Source organism: Macaca fascicularis, chromosome 5 (genome assembly GCF_037993035.2).
Source record: "Macaca fascicularis isolate 582-1 chromosome 5, T2T-MFA8v1.1".
In the NCBI taxonomy this organism is placed as follows: Eukaryota; Metazoa; Chordata; class Mammalia; order Primates; family Cercopithecidae; genus Macaca; species Macaca fascicularis.
This window is the reverse complement of record NC_088379.1, coordinates 124,642,873-124,656,301: the sequence shown is the minus strand read 5'-3', so window position 1 is coordinate 124,656,301 and position 13,429 is coordinate 124,642,873. Positions and strand designations below refer to the sequence as shown.

Genomic DNA, 13,429 nt, shown 5'->3' with positions numbered 1-13,429 from the left:
ATAGTAAATCACTCAGATTTGAAGAGAGGCAGATTCTGATACTAACACAAACCATGTTTAGGGCCCATGAGTCTCTGGGGATTTTATTTAATACACCACTTAGAAGTTAAATTAAACCCAACTCTTGAGGCTTGCTGAAGTCTGTCCTCACCCCAGCCATCTTTCAAAGTATTTTTATATGGACCCCAGGGCTTTATTTGGCACATATTATTTTTTTAAAATTTACTTATTTGTAACCTAGCAGTAACTACCTGAATAAGTATAATTTAAAAGGACAAAGAACTAATGATGGCATTGTCTTGTAGCTCCAATTTGTCCTTGGACATGTACTATATACCTTGTTACTAGTCCACCCCCAGGGCCTTGCACTAAATACCTTCACAGATATACAACATGAGAGCATGGGAAGAACTTGAGAGTGGCTGCTTTTATCGCTGTCTGATGATGAATTCATACCTATGTGACTCTTTGGACTCTCCTAGTTGATGACACATGGACATGGCACATGGACACATGGACTATATATATATATATATATATATCACCTAGTCAGTGCCCTATCCTGCCAAAAATACCTTTCTTAGGGATGTCTTGTGTTTTGTATCAATTTAATTAGCATGGTGGTTAACATGGTAGGCTGTGAAGTCAAACTGCTCAAGTTTGAATTTTGGCTCCATCCCTAACGAACAATGTATCCTTCAGCAAGTTACCTCTCTGAGTATCAGTTTTCTTGTCTGTAAGATGATCCAAATCGGAGTATCAGGCTAACTGTGAAGGCTTTGTACAGTGCCTGTAACATAGTAAATGTGTGAAGATGTTGGCAATTATTGTTACTACTTATGTTTTATTCCCTAAAGGTTCTTTGCAGATGGATTTTAAGTGTTAAGAAGAATTATCGGAAGAATGTTGCCTATCATAATTGGAGACATGCCTTTAATACAGCTCAATGCATGTTTGCTGCTCTAAAAGCAGGCAAAATTCAGGTACTTTTTAGAGCCATTCATATATCTAATATATTTTGTTGCTTAGTAGTAAAATTTACAGCATATTCTTTCAAGTTCACTTTAAAGTGCACAGATAATTATTTAAAATAATATTTGCTGCAACTTACATAATAAGTTATATTTTGTTAATTAAAGAGGACTAATCTGGCAAAACTACTTAGTTGCTAATTTTCTTCCATATATAATATATATGGCATATTAGAAAACCTTTAAAATAACTTCATGTTGCACATACATAGTCTTTGGGCAAATAAATATTTCCTTCTGAGGAAAACACTACCTTATTAAGAAAAAGTAAGAAAAAGTATCACATTTCTCTTGTTCACATTCAACCTGCTCCATAGTAGAATTCCTCAAAAACCACCCAAGTCCTGAACTTGCTTAAGTTAGGGGTCTCTACTGCATTTTCTCTGGAGCACTCAGTAAATTTTTTAAGTACTGTTTCATAGAAAGGGTTTTGGTTTCATATACATTGACCAGAGACTGTTTAAAAGGAAGATCAATGCAGAAAACGTTCAAGTAATTCGTTCCTTTCCAGGCCAAATTTTATCCATATCTCTGTCCTTAGATTCTAACTTCAGTGGGAATCGACTAGTTATTCCAGGTAAGTGATTCCAGGCATCCATCATATAACTGTTTTTAATTCAGAGCTTCCCTGCCTTTTTCTTTTTGTAAATAAATTCTTAAAATGTTATTCTCTGTGTCTACTTTCATGGGGTGCACATTTTAACAGGCTAAATCTAAAAGAAGTGATTGTTGTTAAAGAAGTGAGGTGAAATTAAATACACTAGTATGATTTTCCTACCTTAGCAAACACGTGTAGGTTGAGTATCCCTTATCTGAAATGGGACAAGAAGTGTTTTAGATTTCAGATTTTTTTTAAACTTTGGAATATTTGCATTATACTTACTGGGTGAACGTACCTAATCTGAAAATCCAAAATATTCCAATGAGTATTTCCTTTGAGACTCATTGGTGCTCCAAGACCTTCAGATTTGGAAGCATTTTGGATTTCAGATTAGGGATACTCAACCAGTGTAAGAAATTGTGTAAACTTATTTTGGGGTATGGGAAGGTCATAAGGATTATCGACACTGAAAACTATCCTTGTTCTCTGTGAGGAATAACAAAATGATGATTTTTGTGTTTGTTGTAAAACCTATTTAGAGTACTGAGAGTTCTAGGAAAATACAGCTGATGATAATTTTAAGTTGTGTCTTTTTTGCTAATGAAGGGGAACAGTATTAATGACAATACTCATGGCAGATACTAAAAATTAACCTCTATTTAGCTTGGGAGTATATTATGTAACTTTTTGAAGCCAAGTTTTCATTTCAAATCATTTTCTTTCTATTGTTTTGCTTGAATTAACATTGTCTGCATTCCTTAAGGACACAGCAACTGATAGCAGAGAGTGAACAGAATCTGTAGGGAATTAAAAGAGAAAAAAACAATTATTTGAAGTTTATTATGATTATTTCACATAATAATTAAGAATTAGCAATACTTACTATAGGTAGACAGATTATTAGTTTATTGAGGCATTTCAGCTTTTCCTGTTCATAAGTGACATTTGTGGTGATCCCATTGTGAATGACAAAGGACAACTGATTCCCTGAAGAATAGGATTCTAGGGTTAGTCCTTTGTGACTATAGAGAAGTATGTATGTAAAGCACTGAGGGGAAAAAAAGATTACTGAAAAGAGGTAATATAATGTTCTTCACCACATTTTATTTGTTCTTTCCTCCAATGTCTTTGATCATGCAGAACAAGCTGACTGACCTGGAGATACTTGCATTGCTGATTGCTGCACTAAGCCACGATTTAGATCACCGTGGTGTGAATAACTCTTACATACAGCGGTAAGACTTTCCCAGTAAAGCAAGAAAATGTTTTCTTTTAATTATAGGACTGTATGTTTCTAAGTTAAAGCCACAGCAAAATTTGATGGTACAAAATTGCAATTGGTCAAGGTCCCATAACATACTCTGGTTATATTTAAAGGAAATGGAAAAAATAATGCAGGTTCAGTATTATGTTTATAATTTTTCAGCCCTGAAGTTCAAACATATTTATGTTGAGAATCTTATTTCATTAGATAATTACCAAGAGTTTTACTTTAGTTTATGTACATCCAGCTTAACAGCTCCCTTAGAAAACTACTAAAACTAGTTCAAAAAAGGTAACATTTCACCCTGCAGTAGAAAAGATAATATTTGAGAAGTGCTTAGCTCAGCCCTGCATACTTATTAAGTGCTCAGGAGAAGGAGGCTTGTGGTCTTAGTGGAAGCTATATAGCACAGTGTTGGAGAACTGGGCCTCTGTCTAATTTCTCTATACCATAATGTCCTGATACATGAAATGGAAATAATAGTTGTAAAAGATAATACACATCAATAGCAAGCAGAATACTTGATGCCTATTTAAGTCTTAAATATTAGAAGCAGATGCTAGAGATGTACCATCATCAGATGACTGCTCATTGGCTGAGTTTGAGAGTGAGATACTATCTGTTAGGACAAGCATTTCAGGCTCCTTTAAGAGCCATACTTAAGTGACATTTGAGATGACAAATGAGAGGATAAAGGTGACATCACTTTTCATCAAATGTTTGAGCCACTGTGATATTTTTATTTTCTTGTAGGAATTTAGTTGAAAGGTCTACATTTTAAGTGCAAGATCTCTTACTACTGAGCATTTTTTAAGTACACAAGTGATTCAACTAATGGACAGATCTCTCAAGGAAATTCCAGATGTCTGATATCTAGAGGGAATTTCAGAAAGCTCTCTAATCACATTCTCCTTATCTAAATAAATGGAAAACTTCATGTAGAAAGAATTGTAGTGATGTAACAACCATGTCCTCTGCTGACCTTTGATGGGAAAAGATAGCAAGGTCTTGCCTGAGTATCAGAGTCTGGCTGTTTCCTCTTGAAAAATCTCATGTTGTGAAGAACTGACTGAGTGACATGTCCTTTGTCCCCTGCGCTTTTGTCATGTGATTGCAATCCTGAGCCTCACATAGACACAGAATAATTATGAAAGGGGACACTGCCATGAAAAGATGGATAGTGCAGAGTCAAGCCACATAGTATGCGCCTCCACAGTCAGCACAGCCTAAAGATCAGAATCAGCATGTGCTACACTGAACATAATATTATTAGTATGTGGATTATTAGTGTATGGATCGCTCTAAGATACTATATTGCCCTGCTTTAGAGTGAAAAAAAACACTCAACTATTTTTTCCTTTGTTTATTTAAAAATAATTACCCCAAAAACATCTGGAGAAACGTCATCTTCTCCAAAAAAAAAAAAAAGAAGGAAAGAAAAAGAAAACATCCTGGGAAAGACTCATCGACTGCAGAATCTTGCTTTCACACACACACTACAAAGCAGACTTCAACTTAAAAAAAAAAAAAAGTTAAAGCAGTTTCAAAGATTTTTATTTCTTCCTACATCCCTGTGGTTTCAGTAGAGGAAACCAAGAATTTTCCAGGGATTTCTCTTTTTTTCTTTCCTTGCTGGTAAATGAGTGATACTTAAAGTAGAATTTTCTTAGGCAGGGGACTCAGGAGAGTATGAGTACCATAAATATTCCCATGTAAAGTACTATCTTCTAAAAACGTATACTGTGTCCAGCCCTCATCAGATATTCAAACTAATATTTAGAGAAAATCAAAACAATAAAACAATGCACAGAGATGAAAGTAACTTATCAAAAAAAGAAAAAATGGTCATGTGGTAGCAAAGTTTGAAACTGAGGTTGTCCTTATTCATTCTTGAACATCTTTTCAGAAAATTACCCTGAAATTACCTTGAAAGAAGATATTTCTTCAATAGAAAGTTGCCCCTTGAGTCGTCATTTGATTATTTGAAGGCTTCTTTGATTAGGAAACTACCATTGTAGAGGAGTTCTACAGGTACGCCAGTGGCATATGTGAGGGAAGAGTTCACTGCTCATGCTTACTTCACCCACTTGGGTGAAGCAAGAAAAGAATGAGGGCCAGGCACCCACTTGGGTGAAGCAAGAAAAGAATGAGATCACACTCGTAATCCCAGCACTTTGGGAGGCCAAGGCAGGCAGATCACGAGGTGAGGAGTTCGAGACCAGCCTAGCCAGTATGGTGAAACCCCATCTCTACTAAAAATACAAAAAAATTAGCCAGACATGGTGGTGGGTTCCTGTAATCCCAGCTACTCAGAAGGCTGAGGCAGGAGAATTGCTTGAACCCAGGAGGCAGAGGTTGCAGTGAGCTGTGATCTCACCACTGACTCCAGCCTGGGCAACAGAGCGAGACTCCATCTCAAAAAAAAAAAAAAAAAAGAATGATCTCAGATAGATACTGAATTCTTATTTTAAAAATAGGCAGTAATAGGAACAAAATGGCTGAAGTGCAGACAACCACTAGAGAAAACACAATTGTAGCATTTGGGTTATGTAGAGAAATTACCTGCATTAGGCCTGCATTCAATATAAGAAGACTGTTGTAGATGCATTTATTTAATTAGATTCAAGTTTGGTGTTGATAAAATAATGCAGTGAAATTATGTTATATTCTAGGCAGATAGATAATGAATAATTATTATATTAGGGCGTTTGCCCTTTGCAAGGCGGAAAGAGAGTGATAGAAGTATAAAATGTGATTCTTGCCATTAAGGAATTGTCATAGTCTCACGAAGTAATAGTGATCACTACAAGAATGTTTCTAGTCCTGAGTTATGTAGAGCAGGACTGTAAGTGTTCAGCAGAGAAGACTGGTCCAGTCAGATGTAGTACAACTCCATTGTTAATGCCGGAAATGAGACTTAAACTTGGTCTTAAAATATGGGTAGGATTTGGCCGGGTGCGGTGGCTCAAGCCTGTAATCCCAGCACTTTGGGAGGCCGAGACGGGCGGATCACGAGGTCAGGAGTTCGAGACCATCCTGGCTAACACGGTGAAACCCCGTCTCTACTAAAAAATACAAAAAAAAAAACAACTAGCCGGGCGAGGTGGCGGGCGCCTGTAGTCCCGGCTACTCGGGAGGCTGAGGCAGGAGAATGGCGTAAAAACCCGGGAGGCAGAGCTTGCAGTGAGCTGAGATCCGGCCACTGCATTCCAGCTTGGGCGACACAGTGAGACTCCATCTCAAAAAAAAAAAAAAAAAAAAAAAAATATGGGTAGGATTTAGGAAGGAGAAAGGATAAATATATTTCAGGAGCACCATGAGGTAAGCACTTTCTTGGAACAGTGGTGATGGCTAGCTTGACTAGAGTTAGAAGGTTCACATTGATTAGGAATGAAAAAGAAGAGAATGAACAAACGGAAACTTTCTGAGGCAGGGTTATAAAACTAAGCAGTGCATTATAGATTTGATATGGGTGGGAAAAAGGAGCCACTACAGTGTGTAATAAGCACACGGTTTTAGGAAAGAAGTCTGAATGTAAGCTACAAGGGGAATGGGTAGAAATTAGAACCACAGAGCTCAACTAGAAGGCTGTTACAGCAAGTCAGATATAAACTGAAAAATCACATATGGGCTAGAGAGAGGAAGAGGATGAAGGAGAAAAAGAAAGTTTTTGAATTTAATAATAAGCAGCTAGTTATATATAAGCATGAGGGAAGGAGATACGACTTCTGGTCCAAGAAATTGGAACAGTGATGATGCCATTGATGAAAATGAAAGAGCTGGGAAAATGTATATGTGTGCACTGAGAGAGAGGGATGACAAGCATGGAGGTTAGGGGAGTTTGGGCAATAAGTCGAGTAGAAGATAATAAATAGGGTGGTAGTTAGAAGTGGTAAAATGATCAAACAGATGTGTTTTTTTCAAGGTTAGAGATGCAGTAAAATCAGGGGGAAAAGGTCTCCTGCTGGCCACAAGGAGATTTGTATATATTTGTCCTAGGAGAACTTGTTCTATGCCATGACTGTCTTCTCTGCTCTAACAGAGGACAGAAGTGAGCTGAAGTCATGGTCTGGCAGTGGGAGTAGAGGTCAGCAGGATCTGAGGGCACTACACCAGCACAAAATCATGTGTGAAGTTCAAGCTGGGTGAAGTCCATTTTATTCATGAATGAGATGATCCCTGGTCAGGTTGGAGATCTTGAGAGCCTGGAGATCTATGAATAAAGTGAAAGTTCCATTCAATTAGACCTATGTCAGTAGTAAATACTAATAATAGAAGCTAAAACTTTATATAGGCCTTATGGCATTTGAAACATTTTTGCACTCTTTATTTATTAGTTTATTTAGTCCTTATACCACCAAGCAGTGGCTGTGATGGTTATGGTAGTTAAGAGCCAACTTGAGCCAGATGCCCGGCTTCAAATCTTGGCTTCTCCTCTTACTTTGTGACCTTGTGCAAGTCATTAAACTTCTCTATGTCTATTCTATGTGTAATAGAATAATGAAAATACCTATCTTCTGGGATTTTCATCAGGATTAAAGGGGTATAAATAGATGTAAAGTGCTTAGAATATTTCCTGGCACATGTTAAATGCTCTACAGGTCTTAGCTATTTTCACAGGGGAATGTTCTTAGCAACAGATAGGAGTTTAAGATCTTGCTTTGTCCTGTGGTCAATAAAGGAAGTGGCAAAAATACTGTGCCCAGTAGAACCTAGTAGCTGTGGAACAAAGAAGCAGAGCCCTGTCCATCGTTATGTGCAAAGAGATAATCAGTAGTGTCAAGGAGGTCAGAGAACTCTGAGGTCAAAACGTGAAATGAATCATCATTATGAATATCTATGTCATTGAATATGATTGTTGATTGGGAGAAGAAGGCAATCGTGATGATTTGAAGAGAAATGATGAAGTAAAGAACTAAATGGGATTGAAGGTTACAAAGAGATTGTTAGAGAATTGAGCCCAGAGTAATATATACGGCTGAAAAGCAGAACCAAGGACGTTGTTAGTCCTTTGTGACATAGGCAGACTGGGGTGGCAATATAGTTCCCCACCCCCATGGGGCTTTCCTTTTCTGTAGATTTCTAAGGCTTCCTATTTCTAAAATATTGGTCTGATTTCTGCATTGGGCATCTTAATACTACTGTCAGAGATAGACCAACAACTGTGCAGGACAGAGGAAAATGCAAAGTGAGTGTGCTGGTCCATTGGGGCTCACTGACAGCAGCGTGGGAACAAAATTCTGTAGCAGTAGTGGTTTAAATGGGTCCTTCTGTTGCAACCTTAAAGAAGCCACATAGCCTTGTGTTTGAAAGAGGAAAATGCAACAGATATAGAATACACTGATTTCCATGAATGTTTTTATATACAGGAAATTCGGGGCATTTGTCACTCTGTTATTGATTCATAAATCTGTATTTTTAGAATCTAAGTAAAGACAAACACAGTTTGCATTCATCTATCTCACAAGCCAAGAATTTTCTCTAATGTGAAACAATCCCTTCTGTGTCATCTAAAAATGTAATGTGTGTTTGAAGTTCTAACTTGTTTGTGTTATATCCACCTAATAGCATTTCGTAGTCCAGCTCCTAAGTAGGTCAATGAGTGGATACTATGTGCCTTTAAAGTACTTTGGTATCCTAAGACCATGTGATGTGTTGAAGAGGATGTACTTGAATGCCAGCTCTACCATTTATATCAACCTTGAGCACATTATTTTTCACTGAGCCTTTGATTGTCTAGAAAGCAAAAAGATGGCAACTTGAGAGAGGTCTCAGCCGAGGTTACCCTTGAGGCACAACCTGAGATGAAAGTCAGTGTGCATATAGCTTATTTGTGAATATGACCCCAGGGAGCAGGAATGCGGGACTGGGAAGGAAGCAGGGAAGAAAGGAAAGGCAGTAGAGGGGATGAGTTATCCAGATGTCCACCCATACTGGGTCTTAGTCTTCCCAGGCACTTTGGAGTAGTCTTATGAAATAAGACCCAGAACTGTTGACTGGCAAGACAAAGGCATTTGTACCTAGGTCTGTGTACCCCACTGGTCCAAGGTGGTCCGCAGGCCTTCACTCTTTCACACTTTCAAGTTGAACAAATATGAGTGCAGAGAAAATTCCTTTGGGCACCAGCTGTGGGGTCAGAAAGCTCTAAGGCAGAAGTGAGAGGTATTAAAGGTAGGCTGGGGCATTCTAATTGGTACTTGCATGAAGTCTGTTAAAGCGTGCATGAAACTGGACACTACATCAGGGGATGAGTAAGAGGTGGGATTGAGGGTTTTGATGTGGTAAATGGGAATGCCCTGCCCAGAGTTATTGTAAAAATTAAATATAATAAACTAAAAAAAACTAAAGCACACTACCTGACATGTTACAGGCTCTCATTATAGGCCATCTCCCTGGATGATCTCATCTACTCGCATGCCAGGATTACCATCTGCATGTTGGTGCATTCCAAATCTATATCACCAGCCCAGACTAAGTTCAGACATTTATATCCTTTTGGGTCTATTTCAGGCACCTTAAAATGAACAGATCCAACATTCAGCTAGTCAGCTTCCCCTGCTTCATCCCCCATCTTTGATCATCTTCTCCCTTTTCCTATGTCAGTAAATGAGGTCAGCATCCCAAGGCAGAGACTTTAACATTCATACTTTTTCCCTTTTCCCCCTCATCCCCTCATCTCCCTCATCCCACTCCTAGTCAGAAGTCATTACCAGTTCCTATCTGATCTACTCTGAAACAGCTCTCAGATGTCTGCTTCTCTTCCTTTGGGCTGCTGCCACTCTAATCCAGGCTCTCTCTTACTTAGATTCCTAGAAGTTTCCCAGTAGTCTCCTAACTCCCAGTAGTCTTGATACATACACAATATCTGTTTCCAGTAAGTTCATCCTTTTTCAGAAATCTACTCATGTTACTCTGTTCATTGTCATCCCATTTTCCAATGCTAAGCACAGTACCTGATCCATAGTCCAACTCACTAAATATGGAAGGAGCAAAGAAGACAAGAAGGGCAAGAATTAATTTGAGAAAGGTTAGGACAACAGTAACATTGATAAATTAGCAATATAGACAACACTTTAAACAATAAGAATAGATGGGATTATCTGTCCTCTTACCTTTATTTTCACTTTACTATTTTCGTTTTCCCTCAGGTCTCTCTCACTTTACCCATTTTTCCCCCACATTACATTTCTTCAGTCTTAGGTAGCTTCTCTATCTTCAACAAATTAAATGCAAAGTAAAATAACCATTCAGATAGTAATAGGGAGAAATAACAAATCAGTTGTATTATCCACCACTTGTATGTGGAGCTTTACAATTCACAAAGCCCTTTCCTATAAATTTTATGAACAGAGGTTTTCAGAAATTTCGTCTTTTTCTTATGAAGAAATAGTGAAACCTATGCTTAATATTCACATGTGAAGGGTCCTGAGAAACATGAGGTGGAGGATTGTGCTTGTCGTGCTTTAAAGCTTTATTTGTGACTGTCTCAGTTCATATAATGAACTGAGTATAATGTCATTTCCTTTCTCTTCATTCAGCCAAAGGGTCTCTACTGCTTCACCAAGTTCAGTTAGCAGAACTAGCAGGATATTCTGCACTAAAATGACCTGGATCCCACATGGGGAACTTTCCAACTCAGCCGTCTCCTTCCTTCCTTCCAAGGGAGCATGTGCTCTGAGTATCCTTCTTTTTCTTGCCTTTCATCAGTCATACCTCAGTTAATTCCATCTCAGTCAGTCCTTTTCTTATTTGCAGGCACACATGAATAAGCTGACCTTCAGCCTGAGCATTATTTCAGAGGAAAAGCTAATGTGAATTTGTTTCAGATTTTATATCAATTGCAGTTTTGAAATTGAAAAATATAATTGGTACAACTATTTCAGTGGGTTTTTTTTTCCATGTTTGGAGGTATTAATTTTTTGGTCCTTACTCCTTACTTCTATTTTAATCAGTATTAAGACCAATGAAATTGTTCATACTTTGCACTGGCGATGGTTCCATTGATATTTGAAAACAATTTGACTCTTGGTATTTGTTTCCCAGAGATTACCTCACTCTTTTCTCAGAAAAGGAGGGAAAATTATTGATTAATTTTGTGAAGTAGTCTCTCTTTTAGTTAAACAGTAATAAAAATGTACTGATAAACTGGCACATTAAGGAAACTGATCTTTTTTCCTTTCTTCAACAAAATATTTTCAGAAGTGAACATCCACTTGCCCAGCTCTACTGCCATTCAATCATGGAGCACCATCATTTTGACCAGTGCCTGATGATTCTTAATAGTCCAGTAAGTACCTAATTTATTGTTGTGGAATTTTAAAAGAGAGCTTTATAAATTCAGTTTTATTTTTAGTTCTTGGATTTATTCCCAGCATCATAAATTCTTGCACATACTTTATTCCTTTTTGGGTAAGGAAGGCAAAGCCAAAACATTTGAGATCCTCACAGCCTCACTTCTCTAGACAACCAGAACTGTCTACATGTTGCCTGATAAGGGAAATTTGGTTATTCTACTCTATGTGGCTATTCCAAATTAGAAACAAACAAAAATGTGTATTTTGTGGCTCTCAGTTAATTCTGCTTTTTTTGAAATGAAGTGGTTTCTATAGCTCAAGCATTTGTTTTCACAAAGCAATACCTTTTCTTCTTTTTACTGAAACTTCCAGTTACTAAGAAACAATTTTATTAAAGAATAAAGCTACTTAACTACTTGGTGAAATGAATATTTATCAACATAAGAAAGCATATGCTATGGTATGCTAAACATACTTATGTTAAGGAAAACAAGATTAATTTAATATGCACCAGGATATTAACAATGGCTGTGCTGGTGTAATGAAATTGTTCATTTTTTGGGGGGGGGGGGGTGATTGTTCATTATTTACATTATCTGCTGTGTGTAGGTATTACCTTAATAATATGAAAAAATGAAAGTTTTAACTATTACATTGAACATACACAATGCATGACATATAATCTTAAAACAGTTTTACCCCAATATCACTAAGTTTACTCAGTGGGGCTAGTTCTTTCCTGAGCCCTGGAAAAAAATTCAGGGATTCCCACCACTTTTCTGGTCACGATTTTGTAAGTAAAAACCCTCTAGTTACTTTAGGTCCCAATATATAGTATAGAGTTCTCAACTCAGAAACCAAAATGTGTACTCCTGGGTAGCAGTCCAAATTTTTAACCTGATTTAACGTTTCACGTTTTCTGTTACTGCACTGGTAGGCTTCTCCCATTCCCTACCTTGTGTTTCTTCTGACTCCTTCCTCTCTCCCCAACCTCCATGTAGTTTCTTACCCCTTCATACTTGGAGAATGGGAAGGGAGAATAGGTGAGAAATGTTAAAACATTCTTAACAGACTGGTGCTGAGATGAGTGTCTTGCACCTTTTAAGACAAGAGTCAGACACAAGTCTACTCTAGCCCCACCTCCACCCACTAAATGAGAGGAGACATACACAGGAACTCCACGCCCCTCTCTCTTACCTGAGGTAAAGGGGAACTCACTCTCATGCCTCCCTCAACACCTCAGTGTGGGGGAAGAGTTAAAAGTTATGTAGCCTGTTTTGGCACCCTCCTTATAAAGTCTGTATATGGTCTAGTACAGATTGTTTTTCTACAACATGTGATTGTTTAGTATGAATTATATCATGTGTGATTGGGAGGTAGAAGGATGGTATCAGTATACCATAGACATTCTATCATTTCATACACAACCTCCCTGGGGTAAGAGGTGCCAGAATTATAGAAGTTGAATTCTGACCTTCGGCAAGAAAGAAAAAAGCCCTCCCCTTGGCTCCTGCATATGCAGCCCTTTCCGTTCTTTCTTAGGAATATTAAAAATGAGCACTTGCACCTGAGGCTCTCTCCCTCGCTTTGGACTGCTGTAGCCTCTCGGGAGCTTGCTCTTCTTTCAATGCCCACCTTAATAGCAGACTTACTGTCTCAATGATCAATTCTATATGCATGATCGCAGGGCCCCCACAAACCAGCATTTCTACTTGATTGTTTTTGTCCATCTTTAATGTCCTCAGAGACAGCCTCCAGACCAGCCAGACTGGCCCATCCAAGTTACTTCCAGAGGAACCAATTCTTGGTTTGGTTTGTGCTCTGTTTACAAAGTTGCATAGGTTTTGAGTGGTCTTTCCCAATACCATTTTTTTGTACAATCCATGTTATTTTTAGTGTACAGTTTTTCAGAACTGAAATTTCTCAGGAATGTATATGTCATGTTGTAGTAGGAATATCTGTACTTTTGCTATCTGTGTGTTTCCACTAAAACTTTCATTTCAATATCCCATTACAAATTTAGCTCCAAAGAAAGAAAATATGCTAACTTTTTTAAAAGCATATTTTACAGTATTCCTATCAACTGACCTGTTACTATGTAACTTATTATGTAATATGTTGTTGCTTAATATATAAGGAATCTGGTTATCTATATGGCTGGCTCAAATTATAAGACCTATCTATATATTCTATCTTTGTAAGCAAAATTACACAAGAAATTATATCCTCAGCCTTTGGG

General features: G+C 37.7%; 1 protein-coding gene and 1 long non-coding RNA gene across 8 annotated transcripts in view; one reads left to right on the top strand and one right to left on the bottom strand.

Annotated features, from left to right (window-relative positions):
* PDE5A (phosphodiesterase 5A) overlaps positions 1-13,429 on the top strand; it is a 129,569-nt gene that overhangs the window by 101,339 nt on the left and 14,801 nt on the right. For 5 of the 7 annotated variants that reach the window (XM_065545426.1, XM_065545425.1, XM_005555806.4 and 2 more), the window contains 3 exons: positions 858-983; positions 2,773-2,867; positions 11,096-11,183. In XM_065545426.1, coding sequence (XP_065401498.1) covers positions 858-983; positions 2,773-2,867; positions 11,096-11,183 — 309 coding nt within the window. Of the gene's footprint in view, positions 1-857; positions 984-1,572; positions 1,609-2,772; positions 2,868-11,095; positions 11,184-13,429 lie in introns of those variants that run through there. The other 2 variants (XR_012435039.1, XR_012435038.1) reach the window with 2 other exon arrangements.
* Positions 2,270-2,623, bottom strand: LOC135970989 (uncharacterized). Its single transcript, XR_010586973.2, has 2 exons — positions 2,516-2,623; positions 2,270-2,429 (listed from the first exon to the last, which is right to left on the bottom strand). It is a non-coding gene; the product is annotated as an uncharacterized lncRNA (long non-coding RNA).